Source organism: Vitis riparia, chromosome 13, assembly GCF_004353265.1.
Source record: "Vitis riparia cultivar Riparia Gloire de Montpellier isolate 1030 chromosome 13, EGFV_Vit.rip_1.0, whole genome shotgun sequence".
NCBI lineage: Eukaryota > Viridiplantae > Streptophyta > Magnoliopsida > Vitales > Vitaceae > Vitis > Vitis riparia.
Genome location: NC_048443.1, coordinates 14,821,941 through 14,838,695, shown reverse-complemented (window position 1 = coordinate 14,838,695; position 16,755 = coordinate 14,821,941). Strand labels below are relative to the sequence as shown.

At 33.7% G+C, this 16,755-nt stretch overlaps 1 protein-coding gene across 1 annotated transcript; it reads right to left on the bottom strand.

Annotated features, from left to right (window-relative positions):
• Positions 1-286: 286 nt before the first annotated feature.
• On the bottom strand, positions 287-16,075 carry LOC117929383 (uricase-2-like). Its single transcript, XM_034849683.1, has 8 exons — positions 15,829-16,075; positions 9,909-10,001; positions 5,455-5,530; positions 2,541-2,650; positions 1,939-2,030; positions 1,628-1,801; positions 1,421-1,514; positions 287-618 (listed from the first exon to the last, which is right to left on the bottom strand). Exons 1-8 carry the CDS (start codon positions 16,033-16,035, stop codon positions 535-537), a joined length of 930 nt encoding a protein of 309 aa, XP_034705574.1. The 5' UTR covers positions 16,036-16,075; the 3' UTR covers positions 287-534.
• Between the last annotated feature and the right edge of the window lie 680 nt (positions 16,076-16,755).

Genomic DNA, 16,755 nt, shown 5'->3' with positions numbered 1-16,755 from the left:
AACCCATTTATGTTCTACTAAAACCCGCGAAAAGCATGCTAAGTTTGTGTTATGTTTACCGATTATATCAAATTTTGATACCCCAAACCAATCTTTTAAAACATAAGAGCAAAAAGGTTAGCATTGAAAATAGTGAAATTGCCAAAGGGAAAAAAAAAAGAAGAGAAAAAGAGGTGTTCATATACTTTCTTCATATATATGGTTTAAGAGCCTTGGGATGAGGGCATTAATTGCTTCAAATAAGCTGAAAAAGAGGAAGATTGAAGCTAATTGGGATAAGGGAAGATGAAAAACTAAAAGAACCATGAGGATCTAGATATGATCTTTCATCATGAAAAACTCCAACATCGTCACATCAACCAAAGTAATATTCTCGTTCATATTACAACATTTTATTTATCAAAAGATTTATGGTTTCAGGCCATGTCTCGAGTCCTCCATAAGTAACTTAGAGGTTGCACCAGGTTTATTTAGAAACAAACCAAATTTTACAACAGCTGCTTTCCCTTTTGAGGGATGCCGGTACAGCAGCTTCTACATCTTTGCCCTGATGCGGCTCACCGTCGCTTCAATCGATCCATGTGGCTCGCTTGTTGGTAAGTACACATCATCATCAAACTGCAAAACCCATTCAGAAGACTATATGAGTATTGTATCTTAGTGCAAATATCAACCCAACATTCACATTATAGTAACTCCAATCATCTATGATTTTTTTCCTTGTTTTGCCAAATATAATTTAAAAAAAAAAAAAAGAAAAAAAAAAAAAAAGAAGCTAAAGTTCTTCCTTATTTTCAAGCTCAGAAGGCTTACTTGCATTGGTGGTAGGGGAACCATTTAGCAACACAATAAATTTTGGTTAGTATATCAGTAGAGTATGTATATGGAATTCAGAACCAAAAATAGTATCCAACTTCCATTCTCATAATACCAATTTTGTCTCAACCCCTTCCTTGACTTGAACTTAATTATACACTTCAAATCAACCTATATCATACTTTTTTGTGTAGGCAAAACTTATATCACACTTATACCAAGTAGTTGATTAAGGCATTTCCAGTCGAGTTGGTGAGTGAATAACTCCCATAGAGGTACATAGAAAATTCTGAAAATCCATGGGAACATCCTAAATCTGCCCATTTGCTACACCTATAACAAGTAATCCAAGAAGTCTAATGGCGAACTATGCCCAGATCCAGATAAATCTTGGTCACCACTATAGTAGTGTCTCTTGTTTGACTTTTGAATTTCCCTCCCTCCTATAGGGATAAAAATCTTGACCTAAAACACACTATCTGAAGTGTTTTCTCATCCACTTGAACATATTTTCTGTTCTTGGCAACTTGTAATGTAATAATGGATGCATCTCATCAGAATAATTACACAGCCACACAAGAGTGTTAGTAGATAGTAATTCTACCTTCACAATAGCTGGATTATCTTTGCTTGATATATTAACTGGCAAGAAATGGAGATTTGGCATTTTTAATTGGATTGATGAGATATCAGGGAACCTGCAAAATGAAAACCAAGAATCAATATCAAATGATGCCCAAGAGATTAGATGTGCATCTGTAAATGGATGTGCATGTGTGTGTGTGTAAGAGAGAGAGAGAGAGAGAGAGACCTGTTGAGCACAGTCTTTGCCATTTGGTAAAGAGTGCTTTGAACAGATGGGCTGTATACTCCCCCTCTTGGAGGGCCAAAAAAGGTTTCAGCCAGAACCTTTTTCACGTCCAGGTACTTGTCTGTAAAGTACAATGGCTGCAAGGGGATGCCAGAGAGAGATTCAAAAGCATACCTGCATCCACAGTTACCTAAGAAACTTGCCTTCATATAAATAAAACAATCCTTACCCTGAATAACATCCAAGCCAATACATTCAGTTAAACCATATATAACATCCCTATACATCAAGTCATTAATTGGAAAACATACCTCCAAGATGCAGTGACCTCTGTTGCGACTATCCTTTCTCGTGTGTCAGCCAGAGCAGTGTATTTGTCCCTAATAAACCCTTCAAAACCTGCCTGTTCATAAGGTAAACTCCAAAGTGAGTGTGGAGCAGGTAAATCAGATAGCATCACACGAACGCTACATCCATAACAGATCAGATAAACTAAGAGTTCCATTAGAAGAAGACATGCATGCCTTTATAAATGCATTTCTTGATTGATAGATGACAAAGATCAAGGATAGTTAATTTTAACAGATACTGTGGAATATAAATAATTATAGTTTTGCATTACTCAAAGCTTCAGCAATTACACCAAGTGAAACTGATACTCATGTTAGTACAACATAGGCACCAAAGCAATTCCCTATTCTCAAAGAATATTGATGCAGTTTTTAATACACAAAGCCAACTGTTAAAATGACAGATGAGAGAAGTGTGCGATCATCTTTGCATATGTTTAGTGCAGATATATGAATGGCCATGTCTTATGAGAGGTTTGGTCATCTTGTTCAAGCAAAAGAAAACGTTGAATAATACTGGGGAGCCAAGCCAAGTTAAATGAGCTGTAAGAGAGAAGCTTTACCTGAGTTGTCTTCAACAAAGCCAAGCCTTGAATACCAGAAGTCACTTGTAAAGCTCCAGATTTCTCCACTATTACTTCTGTTGTATGCATCTCAGATCCACGTTTAAATCCTTAAACAGAGGAATGACTAAGCTCAATATCGTTTAAAAGTACAAGCCTTACCTCAACGAAACAATGGATCAAGATAAAGATCATAATTGACAAAACTTAGATAAGCTTAAAGAGTTATAGAATTATGATGGTGAAATGACCTTAAAATGTTAAAACAGGCAAGTTTATAAAAATGGTTTTAACTATTGGCTGCTGCAACAAGCTCAGCTGTAAATGCTGAGTAAATCATTTAAATTTTAAGCACATAAAACAAGATATTTTATCTGTTACCACAAAAAAAATTAAGAAGCTTTTTTTATCATAGGATTAAAGATTAATTTATCAGAATGGAACCTATTGCAATTGTGCCAAGTTGTAGGACACCGAAAGCACTTTTTTATATGGAAGAGAAATTGAGATAAGAAAGAAATTAGATGAGAAAATAAGGAGAGAAAAAAGATGCAAAATTTCTTAATTTCTCTCATGATAATAATCCCTGCATTATTTTAATCAGCCCTATTTATGAACAATTCAAGATACTACTCCTAAAGGAAGCATAATTCTAATCCCAAAGATAAGAATTGGAACTAAATTAAAAAGTTAATTTATTAAGAATAAAAATCCTAATTTTCAAGGAAGTAGGCATCCTAATTTAAGTGCAAATATTGCCATCCTCTACAACTACATCTAATATAAACTTGAAATGAGTGGTCTTGATCTCCATCACCCGGTGAGCCATTTATGAACTAGGTAGATTTCAAATAGTGTCACAATTCAAGAAACTGAACTTATTACATTTGAAAAGTATTGCTATTCTTGATCCAATCTTCCTAAGCTCCCAGCAGGTTTTGATTGGCCATATAATCAGGGGTGTTTGGGTAAGCACCATAAATGGACGGAAAGCATGTTGAACATGGCCTCAAACTTGGGCCTAACATATTAGCCCAACCCTGACCCTATAAACACAATAATGAACCCAAGCCCAGCCCTAAAACCATAGAATTTGTAAATAATAAAATCCAATACTAATTGGCTATATATTTTGTGCTGTTAAAATATAAATAGACCATTGTGTACAACAAATAAAAATCAAGATTGTTTTAAAATATTTTTTTGGATCAAATTGTGCCCCACAAAATACCTAAAAACCTAATATGTAGGCAGACCATTAATAAAATAAAAAAAATAAAAAAATGAAAGAAAAGAAAAAGAAAGCATAATCATGGCTTATCCTATAAATGGAATCCCTTGCTATTGAAGATAAAAATGTAATATTTTTTTTCTAACAACACATATCATACATTTATGTATCTATCTTTGTATCAAAAGCTACAATGTGCAATGGACATTACCCATGCCCAGTCATACAGTAAAATAAAAATATATATATTTAAAAAAAAAAAAAAAACCATCATCAGGTTGGGCTGGGTTTGAATTTCCATGGAAAATATGGTCCAACCCAGCCCTACAGGCTCATATACTATAACAAAGCCAATCAAATAATAGACTGGGACCACATCACACCAAGCAGTTCCAGAGCAACTTCTAAGAATAAAGCCAGATTTTTCTTCAATAAAATATATCATATCAGGAGTATAGTAATTGTTGGCTATATTATGAAAAAACTGTTTTCATGACAAAAACAGCACCTATATAGCACTTAACAATTAACATAACTAGAGGGGAATTTTCAGATTAAAACAATGGGGGAAATTTTTTCTTTTTTGCCCAAATCAGAGTACCACAATGTAGCTCTATACACAAATGTGGTATCAAATATAGAAAGCCTTGGTTTTTTTGGATAAAAAAGTTTTGCAGGGGATTCTGTACGTTTACTAATAGTTATCATAGTTGTTCTTATAAAAATATTGCAAGCAAATGGATTTTGCAGTGTCCCTAGTTAAGGGTATAGCTGCAAGCAGGAGTGCTCATCATGAAAAAAACTGAGCATTCTCTTGCAAACCCCTTTTAGTAACATATACTAGAAACATTCTGGCAGCTGTATTTTTCTTTATTAGGCCCCTCAACAATAAAAACAAATAAATAAATTAATCAAATAATAATGAAGCTCTGAAGAGAATGATAAATTAACCTGAAAGAGATGAGGTTTATATGGAACAATTGTCCTTGGGCACCATGCACAAGGCAACACTTGGTTAAGACTTAATAATATAAACTCAACTTTTATGGGATTAAATACATGGAACCACCTTAATGCAGAGAGAGAGAGAGAGGGAGGGAGGGAGGGAGGGAGACTGAGAAGATGGGAGGAGACCAATAACAAGAAACTGTCATGGCCACATTGTTGGGGCTAGACTAGTGACTTGGAAAAGTGGTTCATAGGGTATCAGAAGCAATGTTATTACTATATCAGGACTAAGATCACAACTTGGAAAATCAGAAGCAGACCAAACTGAGATTTCCATTGAATAATGACATTAGAACTCCACAGATAATAAAGGTTCATGTATTGCATATGCATGTAGATTGACAAATGTTATTAGTGTGAATTGTCTATGAGATTTCAATTTGCTAATTTGATGCATTGTGCTATATTGTTTGTCATTTTCCAGGTGTTCCAATGAAAGTTCAAGCAATATCAACAAAGCACCATACTTTAGATCACTTCCTGGTTTAAAACAGTTCTCTTGTTTCCAGAAATAAATAAAATAAATTATAACTAAGTAAACATTGCAACAGGATTTTTGGAGATGAAGGATGAAAAAAGAAAAGAACTAGAAGTATTACAATTCAGTCCCTATGTAGAACTCATTTAATACCCTATATAAGGACTAGTCTCTACATACAAGATTGGAAAACTAACCATGATCATGTGGTTGACCATCTATATATGCACGCTCCCATGGTTTTTCCTCTATTGTGACTATGGCAGTGGTAACCTACAAAGCAAAGTACAATAACATTTTTCACAAGGAAATGAAATATCAACATAATTTGAAACTATTGAAGACCATAAATAAAACAAGAATTTGAAGAACCCAAAGTTAATGAATTACAAATTCTTCATACATTTGAAACTTCTTTCTTATAAAACATCCATAAGAAAATAACTTTAGCAAAAAGCTTCTTCCAGAAGCTCAACAAATAGATTAACTTTTGATGCATAGTCCTGAACACGGTTCAGAAGATTAGAGGCAAGTATCACCTCTGTTAAAAAAAGCCCAATTTTTAATTTAACCTTTCAGATGAGCTGTCCAACTACATTTCTCAATCATGAAGGTTTCTTCTAGATATAACATGCCATTTCAGTTACCAATCTAGATAAACCCACCAAAGATGGATTGATTCTAATAAGTTCTATCCGTGGGCTGTTGTATGTGAAACATTCATTGCATCCTTACATTATGTTTTATTTGACAAGCAAAACATTCATTAAGAAATTCACTGGTTGCTAGAGTCAAATGAGTTTTAAAGCAATTTAAAATGATATCAATTGTTGTTTTTTGATAGGCATATAAAATAATATTATGAACAATATCTTGCAAAGCAGCACACCAGATTACACAGAATACATAGAAAGGGTGCTAAAAGGCCAACCCCGAAAAAGAGAACACAAAAAACAACTTCCTCTCTCAACAAGAACCTAACCATTGGTGCAGTGAATTTTGTGCCTAGAGGAGGAATCTGAAGGTGAGCCCAACAATGTCCTCGCCAAGCTAAGAGGTAACTGCACAAGTCAATCAGCTACATCTACTATAAAGGAAGGTTGGGGGTTTGCTTAGTCTTCCTCCACTAGGGGCAAGTTAGTGTAGGAAGTGTAGGAATACAAAAGCAAAAATGTAGTGTGAAGGTTGGAAGGAGATGATGAATGGCTTGAGCATTGTTGAAGGAGGCTAGAGTCCTCTCTTAAGGTGGAAATGGAACAGGGAGTGTTCTTAGCCCAAATAATGAGTAGAGGGCTTCCTTTTATACCTTGTTACCTAACTGTGGTTACAAGCTATGATTGGGTTGGTGGGAACCATGGTTCAAGGGGATGTTAGGTGCTGAAATTTGATTGGCTGACCAGAGCATAACACGCAGTGTGGTCAGTGGATAAAAAGGGATGTCCAAAGGTGATGAAATTTGATTGGCCAACCAGAACATAACATGCAGTGTGGTCTGCAGATAAAAAGGGATGTCCAAAGGTGATGCGACAAGTCAACCATCGTAGGTGCTAACCATGGTGTCCATACAACCTCAATTTGCAATAGGGTTAAGGTCCTCTTATCCCACTTTAGGCAGAGGTGTTCCATTTAAGAGGAGTTAGGGTTTTGTGCAAGATATGCTAAGACACTAAGAGCGAACCACATAGTGCCAATGGCTCAAGCCCTCAACAATTCCTCTCAATGTATGGACAAAGAAAAGAGTGGATGAGGTCAACCAAGCTCACATGGGTAGTCCCAAGATAAACTCTTTCTCAATTGCCTAGTGGGTGTTGGGTGAGCTCATCTAAAGTGATTCAGACAGGATACAAGCCTAGTGGGGTTTAGGCTAGGTGTCTTCACCAACCAATTACAAAATTAACCAAAGACATTAAACCTTCATCTATAAACAATCAAACCCACATTAAAGGATTACTAAGGACCAAATATTTGAGCATTTGATCCAATTGTTCCTCACTTTTAAACAATTTCCAATTTCCCTCCCTTTAGATGGTAAAAAAAATGCACAAAGGAGAAGTCCTCTAGACCTTACACTTGCTCTCCAGAAAAGATTCATATCAACCTAAAAGAGTATCTTTGATCAAAGAAGGCAACACCTAATCCATGACAAATAAAGAGAAGCAGCTACCATAAAACTTTGGTTTGGCACAATGAAGAAAAATGTGATCAATCGATTCCCTTTATAGTGCAAGCATCTATTTACCAAGGTTCAAGCTCTCATCTAAAACTAATCTAGAGTCAAAATGATTCCCTAAGTTGCTTCCAAGCAAAAAAACCTCACTTCATCCAAAACCTATGAATTCCAAATTACATCCATTGGGAAAGGAGGTAACTCCAAGACACAATAGAAGGATTTGAACTACCCAAGCACCCAATCCTCCTCATCCCTATTTTCTAAATTTTATTGTAATCTAGAGAGAGATATCTCAATGCTATCTAGTTCCCAATCTTTCAACTATTTAGGGAAAAAGAAAGGAAAAAGAAAATTCCAATGACCTCCCTCACATGACTTCTCCCATAAATCTGCCACCCAAACCTCTTTTACCAAGCTATGGCATATAAGGTGGGGAAGGAAACACTCAAAGGCAAATCCCTAAACAATCAATCCTTCCAAAACATTTAACTTACCCTATCCTAGAAACAGAATAAAAATAAAAAAAAATAAAAAAAGCTCCACTGTTGAAAAAAATCTCACCTCTTCTAATAGCCTTCCATAACCAAACACCATCTCTCAATGCAGTAGAACACCAACCCCCTACTTCCTTATACTTTCAGCAACTATTTGTTTCTATAGAATCTCACTTTCGGATGCATATCTCCAACTCCACTTACCAAGGAGAAACTTCTTGAAAGAAAAAAAGGCATCCAATATCAAGTCTCCTTTTATTCATTTCCATGTAGATGATCGACCACTTCACTAAAAGAGACTTTCCCTTAAGGGCCCCTCCTCCCCAAAGGAGGTTCCGTTCGAATTTTCTCAAGCCTTAAGCTTACATTCCTAGGAATGACAAACAAAAGGATAAAATAGATATATAAACTAGATAGGGTGCTTCTAATGAGCCTCCTTCTAACAAATATTGTCTTTTCCACATTGACAAACTTTTAAGGAAGCTCTCTTCCACTCCACCCTAGAATGATATCAACTTAAAGGGAACACACAAAGGGAGATCCAACTAAGTAGCCAGAAAATCCCTCACCCTTCAATCCGATATAAAAGTGAACTCCTCCGCATAGCTACCCTTGGAATTGAGATCAACTCATTCATTTATAGATTTATTTTATGTTGTGAGATGGCTCCAAACCATATGAGCAACAAAGTAGTCCTAACAAGCTTCACAAAAACAAGAGTATCATGAACAAACATGAGATGAGGCACCACCCCCTCACTTGACCTCCCCTCACCTTGAAACTTGAGAAAACCCCTCCTTAGCCCTTTTCAAAAGACAACTGTGAGTCCCCATCGCCAAAATGACATCAATTATTTCATCACCATAGTAAGTAGAAAGTAAACTGAGAGGAGGGAAACACAGTGGTTAACATCAAATTAAATACCTAAATTTTGAAGTTCATATGGTTTAAAATGACCCAATATCTTTACTAGCGCTATCATTAAATAAATCAACTAATATTAATTTCTCACATTAAACTTCAAATAGAAATGAATTTTCCAACCATAGGAATTCAACACAATAGAAATAATGCACATCTCTTTTGGCAAGATTAAACATGGTTTACTTCCCTATGCATAAAATGGTGCTATGATATACGAATACTTCAATTTTAACTAAAATACCCATGTTGACACAATATGACACAAGTACGGGTGTGAGATTTGTGACTGACATGTTTGGATTGGATTGAATACGATTTTATCACTGTTGTTTGTTTGTTTGTTTTTTAATTTCTTTAATATTTTTTTAATAACATCAATATAAGTTATTTGGATCTTATCTCTTTCTCAATTTCTTTTTAAATTATAACATATAATAATAATTATCTATTTAAAACAATGTATAAATTAAATTCAAATTAATTTTATCAACTTAAAATAAAAAGATTTTAAAAATATATTTACATGAAAATTAGAGTAAGTTAAACTACATTAATGTTAAAAAAAAAAAAAAAAACACAATTCATATAAATTTTCCAATTTAAATAATTAAAAATATAAATTTTTGAATGTTCTCAACTAATAGAGGTCCACTCAAAATCAACTATATCTTTTCCATAAAGTTATCAACATTTATGGTAAGTAATAAATATGTTCCTATTTAATTTCTTAAAACTTTTTTTTTAACATCCTACTAAAATAAAAGATTTATCACAACTCTATTTAGCATTTACAATTAAAGAAAAATTTCAATAATGTTAACATTATTAAAATAAAAAATATATAATAATTAATAACATATAAAAATTTAAAGACAAATAAAATAATTAATATAATAAAATAAAAATATAGAGATAAGTATGTCACAATCTGGTCACCTTCAATTTATTCTTAAAAGCATTACCACAACAGTTCAATTCACAAAAGCAAAACTCTCTCTCTCTCTCTTAGGATACCAATAAAATACAATCCAAGATTAACCAACTTGATTCGGACAATATTTACCTGCTGATAAAATGATGTAAAGTGCTTGGCAAGTTTAATTGCAAACTCCTCCATTGAAAGTTGTTGAGCACATTCCTTTGCTTTTGCATAAACCTATCATAATTCAATTTAAACTAAATTAAATTTAAAAAGGAAAATAGACATTAGCAATGTTGACAGGAACAATAAGGGATGGCAGGAATTGGAATAAAACAAAATGTGAATTCATAATGATGCATTTTATTTCCTTTTTTGGCTCTCTTTTCAGATTACGCATTTTAATCTTCTTTCATGGGTACATGTCATTTATAATTTAAGTGTTTCAAACTTAAATGATACTTTATAGGTTAATATGACATACATGTCTAATGCCATTTATTTTTCTAGCTAATTTACATTATTAGCTTCAGATAAATGTTTATTGATTTTACTCACTTTTCTTGCTGTATTACATCAAAAAGTTTGAAGAAATTCTCAACATTTTTCATACTATATATTTTCTTTAAACTTCCCTTGACATCAGATGGCATTGCCACCTAAATTTCTCTTACCCTGAATCAATATTCTTATTCCAAGGAATGACATTGCTTTATCAAAACCAGTAACTGAGTATGCATACTTTATTTGCATATAGCTCATTCATACATAAAGCTCAACTCAGACATTAGTGGCATAAGTTTAAAAGCAGCATCGTGGTGTAGCCAAGCAACAGTATTTAAGTTACCTTCAGGCTTATGCTAATAAACAGCTAAATAGAGGCTACTAAGCTTTATCCAGAGCCTTACCCAAGGCATTCTATGACACATTAAAAAGTTAGATGGTGGCTTTCATGGTATATTTCAAGAGTCAACCCAAATGACACCTAAGGACATGTATGAGTTGAAATGGTCTGCAGTATATTATAAATTTTAGGACAAAAAATATGCATCATACAGAGAGGAAAAAAAAAAGCAGAGTAAGAGGGATCAGATTCACTGCTTCCTTAAAGGAAACCTGTTGGCAACACATGGTAAAAGAAATATCAGAGCAATCAAAATTCAAAAAAGAAACATATCAAACTGGCAACACCATCTAGCTTAGATAGTATATAAGTGGACCACACATGAACCCTAAAATTGGGCTGAGTGATAATCGGCCTTATGGAGTACCAAATAATTTTACAAAAAGAGTTGAGTCTATAATTTATAAGTTAAAAGGAGTTAGATTCTGCACAACCTAACATGACAAATATTGTCATTACTGGTCAAAACTCTCAGCAAAGCACAAAAAGGTACACTAATGGTTTTGCACAAAATTACAATTCCAACTTTGGTGGTCCAAACACCTTTGGTGATCAGTCTTTTTCTGGTAAAAGGGGCAATCTTCAGAACAATGCTAGAGGAGGTTTTGGATTTGCCAATTGAGGAAGAGGTCATGGAGGCCAATTTAATGGTCGATTTGGTGGGACAGGTTTCTAGTCTCAAAACAAACCACAATGTCAACTTTGTGGAAAGATTGGCCATGTGGAGATGAACTGTTATTATCATTTTGATCAGAGTTTCATAGGACCATCTTAGTTCCAGAATCAACAATCTTTTGTTCAAAGCCAATTCCAAGGTGCAGGAGGCCAAATGATAGCCATGTTTGCTACACCAAAAGTTGTCAATGATACCAATTGGTATCCTGACTTAGGAGCCTCTAACCATTACTTTTGATGCTACAAACCTGATGACTAAGGATGAATATTATGGATTAGATCAAGTTCACATTGGAAATGATTTGGGCCTATCAATTTAGCATGTTGGTCAGTCTGTCTTTTCCTCTCCTTATACTTCTAAAATTCTCACTTAAGCAACTCTTACATGTCCCAACAATAACAAAAAATTTACTTAGTGTTTGAAGTTCGCCCATGATAATGATGTTTTCTTTGAAATTCACTCACATTCCTATTTGGTGAAAGATCAAACTTCCAAAACTGTGCTATTGGAGGGAAAGTTTAAAAATGGATTGTATGTCTTTGACCACACCTAAATTGATCTCAACAAGCAGCTGCAACCTCCTTTGTCTTCCTTAAAGGTCCTAGTTCCAACACCATTTGTCCTGACCTTACATGTACCTATTCTCTCTCATTCTTGTTCATTGTATGATTTATGGCATGATAGATTAGGCAATCCTTCTGAGAAAGTTGTAAAAGTGGTACTCACAAATTGCAAAATACCTTTTCCTAATTCAAATTCTCATTCTTTCTGTTTTGCTTGTTGCCTCGGTAAAATTTGTAAGTTTCCTTTTAGATTGTTTGATACATAGAACCTTTACAATTGGTTCACTCTAACTTATGGGGACCCTCTCCAATGTTGTCATCCAGTGATTATAGATATTACACCATCGTTATAGATGAGTTCTCTCCTTTCACTTGGATCTTTTTGCTAAGGCATAAGTCAGATGCTCTTCAAACTTTCTCAAATTTCAAGACACAAGTTGAGTTGTAGCTTGGTTTTAAAATAAAGGCTATTCAAACTGACTAGGGTGGAGAATATAGAGCTTTTACTAATCTCTTAATGTCTCATGGTATAATTCGTAGAAATTCTTGCCCCCATACTCATGAACAAAATAGGGTTGTGGAGAGAAAACATCGTCATATAGTAGAAAATGGTCTTACTTTATTAGCTAAATCTCCTATGCCTTTAAAATATTGGGATGAGGCCTTTAGAGCTGCTGTTTTCCTATACAATAGGCTACCTACTTCAGTTTTGCATTGGAAAACTCCTTTGGAAGTCTTGTTTCACTCCTCTCTGGACTACTCTATGCAGAGTGCTTGGATGTATTTGTTATCCAAATACTAGACCTTACAACAGGCATAAACTCAATTTTATATCAACTAAATGTACTTTTCTTAGTTACAACTTGAATCATAAAGGCTATAAATGCTTAGACAAAAATGACAAGATTTTTATCTCTAGAGATGTTATTTTTTATGAACACTCCTTCTCATTCTCTTCTTCAAATTCATCACAAACATCTTTAGACTCACAAGCATCAAATGTCTCATCAATTTCTGGTTCTTCACCATTACTTTCTCATTTTCTTCCCTTTTTGTTGGTCATCTCCTTAATCAATCCCAAACACATGCTCAAGCACATATTGGTCAACAAAGTCCTATCTCTTCCATGTTACCAATTGACAATAGTTGCAATCTGTCAACTTCTTCGAAAAAGACAACTGAACCTATTGCTACTACTGAACAAATTTTGGTTGGTTCTGCTATTCCAACACGGGTCCAAGTTAGTGGAAACTCTCACAGGATGGTAACCAAGTCAAAAAATGGGATTTTCAAGCCCAAGGTTTATGTTACAACACTAGAACCTAGCTAAGTCACTGATGCTTTGCAACAAGAACAATGGAAAGCAAATATGACAGATGAATTCTTAACACTTATGAGAAACAGAACATGGTCCTTAATGTCTCTACCAAATGAGAGAAAAGCAATTGGATGCAAAGTGGCATTAACTATTGCCTTAGCAAGGAATTGGGTTTTTAGGCAATTAGATATTAACAACACATTTTTGAATGGAGACTTATAGGAAAAGGTGTTCATGGAACAAACTCCTGGATTTGTGGATCCTAAGCAACCTCATTTGGTATGTAAATTACACAAATCCTTATATGGATTAAAGCAAGCACCTAGAGCTTGGTTTGAGAAACTATGTAATGCTCTCCTTGCCTTTGGATTCATCACAACTAGATCCAATCAATCATTGTTCATTCGGATTACTACTACTCATACTGTATTTGTCCTAGTCTATGTTAATGACATATTAGTTATTGGATGCAACAATGAAGAAGTTCAAACTATCATCAATCAATTGAATAAGAACTTTACCTTAAAGAATCTTGGTTAAGTAAACTATTTTCTAGGCATTCAAGTGAGGCATACAACTAAAGGACTTCATCTCTCTCAAACCAAGTACATCAACGATTTACTTTGCAAAGCCAAGAGTAGCAATGCACCAATGACTACCAGACTCAAATTATCTGCTTATGGAAGTGATCTTGTAGAGAAAGGACAACTGTGTAGAAGTGTAGTTGGTGCCTAGCAATATGTAACCATTACTAGACCAAAGATCTCCTATTGTGTCAATAGGGTGTGTCTATTCATGCAAAGTCCACTTGAATCTCTCTGGAAGTCAGTCAAGAAGATACTAAGATACTAAGATACATCTTAGAAGATCATCTCAACTGTTGGTGGGATTTTGTGATGCTGATTGGGCCACGGATCTAGATGATAGGAGGTCTACATCAGGTTATTGTGTATTTCTTGGTGAAAACTTGGTGCCATGGTACTCTAAGAAGTAGCACACTATTTCTCATTCATCTACAGAAGCTGAATATAGAAGCCTTGCAAACATTATGATAGAATTAACTTGCTCAAATTCTTTACTTGAGGAGTTAAGGGTAGCTATAACTAAAATACCTATGGGCTTGTGCGATAATTTGAGTACAACACAACTTGCAGCAAATCCCGTATTGCATGCTCAGATAAAACATATTGAATTAGATCTATACTTAGTTAGAGAGAAAGTTCTATAAAAGGTGTCAGTTCAACAAGTTCCTTCAATAGATCAAATGATAGATGTCTTGACAAAGCCCATTTCCAACTCAAAGTTTCCTTTGTTAAGAAACAAACTCAAAATAGAAGACTTAGCTACTTTGAGTTTGAGTGGGGATTGTTAAGGACAATGGTTAAATTGTAAATAGTTGACTTAATTGTTAGTTTGAGTTGTTAGTTTGTTAGAACAAATCTAGGAGTTAAAAAAGTAGTTTCACACTCTGTTATAAGCTTCTATTTCTCTTGTAATAAGTTTCAAGAGTGAATAAGAGTTCAATATTTTCTTTAGCAACAAACTCAAGGAGTCCTCTGTTTTCTTAAATCCTAAATCCCCTGTTTTCCTTCATTTTCTTTAATCCTAATAGTCAACTTGCCTAACATTGCAAGAATCTTTTCACTCATACTAGGTCAAGGAAAACGTACTCCTTGAACTCATAAATTAATTTCCCCAAGCCTAAACAGACCCTTAGGTAATCTTTGGTTACTAGAAAATTTAAGGGCATATGCAAGGGAAAGAAAATAGAGAGGAAAAGTAAAAGAAAATAAAATAAAATAAAAATAAATAAGTTATTTTTATATGCTTGTCAAACTTAGTTTACTCATTACATATAAAATTAAATAATTTGAAAATACATGAATTTATAATTAATTTTAAAATGTAACTAATTTTATATTTGAAATCAAAATATGGATTTTCGGTTTTTTATTTTTAAAATTAGAAAATAATAATAACCTTCATAAGATATAAGAATCCTGTTTACAAATATTGAGATATATAAAAAAAAAAATTACTGTCTCAAATTTTAAATTTTCTTAAAGTGATTTTTAAATTCATGAAATAAATTCATATCTTTTGTAAAACATAGTCTATTCTAATTTTAAAAACATAAAAAAGTTTCTGATTTTAAGAACAAAAAATAAGAAGCTCCTCCCACCCCCCCCCCCCCCCCCCCCCCCCCCCTTTTTCTTTTCTTCTTTGCTTTGTATTTTCCTGAACCGAAATTAGCCTTAAAATTTAATCATAGTTCATGAATCAGTTACAGCCAACCACTACCAAGGTTCAACAAATCATAAAAATTAAAACAGACGAGAATAAAACAGGCCTGATCAGCTTAATTGCCGAGAAAAAGCAGAAAAATCCGAACAGATCGAAACAAATCATTTTGAATAAAATTTAAAAAAAAAAAAAAATCTATCTAGCAACAATCTCCTTTTCAATTTCCGGAAAACCAAATATATCACAAGCATAAAAAATAAAAAATAAAAAAAATAAAAAAAAAACAAGAACATCAAATTTTGCTGGGTTATCATCAACCAAACAGAGGATCGTAGGAAGAAGTGAAGGAGAAAACTTACAGTGTTTTTCATGGAATCGGTGGCGACGATGTCGGAGTTGTCGTCGCGGACGTAGGCGGCGAGGCAGTTGGAGAGGAGGCTGATGCTGACGGTCCATTCGACGAAGTTATGACGGCCGCTTTGACTTCGCCAAACCCTACCCAACCTCACTCGCGCTTTGCCATGCCTTTGCTCCAACGTAAATCCATCTATTTTCTCAGACGCCATGGCAAGACTTTGTTTTTCCTAGGATAGGTATGTAACTACGGAATGTGGACTCTGAAGGTGAGCGCTTTATGTAGTCGTACTTGTCTGTCTGCCAATGCGGACTTCCCACGTGTCTCCGACCCACCCACCACCCCTCATAGAATCTTTCATTTCAAAATTTTTGAAATGCAAATTACATTATTTTTTTGAATTCTTGAATTATTTCCATGTAATTTGATTTCCTTATGTGCATGTTTTAAACATGTCATGATGTCGGACCAAGAAATTCTTTCCATGTAATTTGGTTTACTTTTTGTACGAAGTAGGTATGATTATGTACTTGCACACATATTATAAATATTATAAACATGTTATGAATATAAAAAATTAAAAGCATATTATATTTTTATATTTATTTTAAAAAAATATAAGTAAAATTTTATATAATTTATATATGAGATCCATTATTTCAATATATAATATTTTTTTATAAGACATATAATATGATATTAATTAGTAATAATAATAATTATATTATTATATATTATTAAATCATATTTTGTATTTTATAAATATTAATTTTACATTGCATTTGTTTATTATTCTTTTTATTTTAAAACACTTTAATAAAATTTTCTAATATATTTATAATTAATCAAGTATTTTAATATAAAAATGTATTAATTTATAATAATCAAGCATAATAAATAAAATAAAATATTTATAAGATAAATAATATTT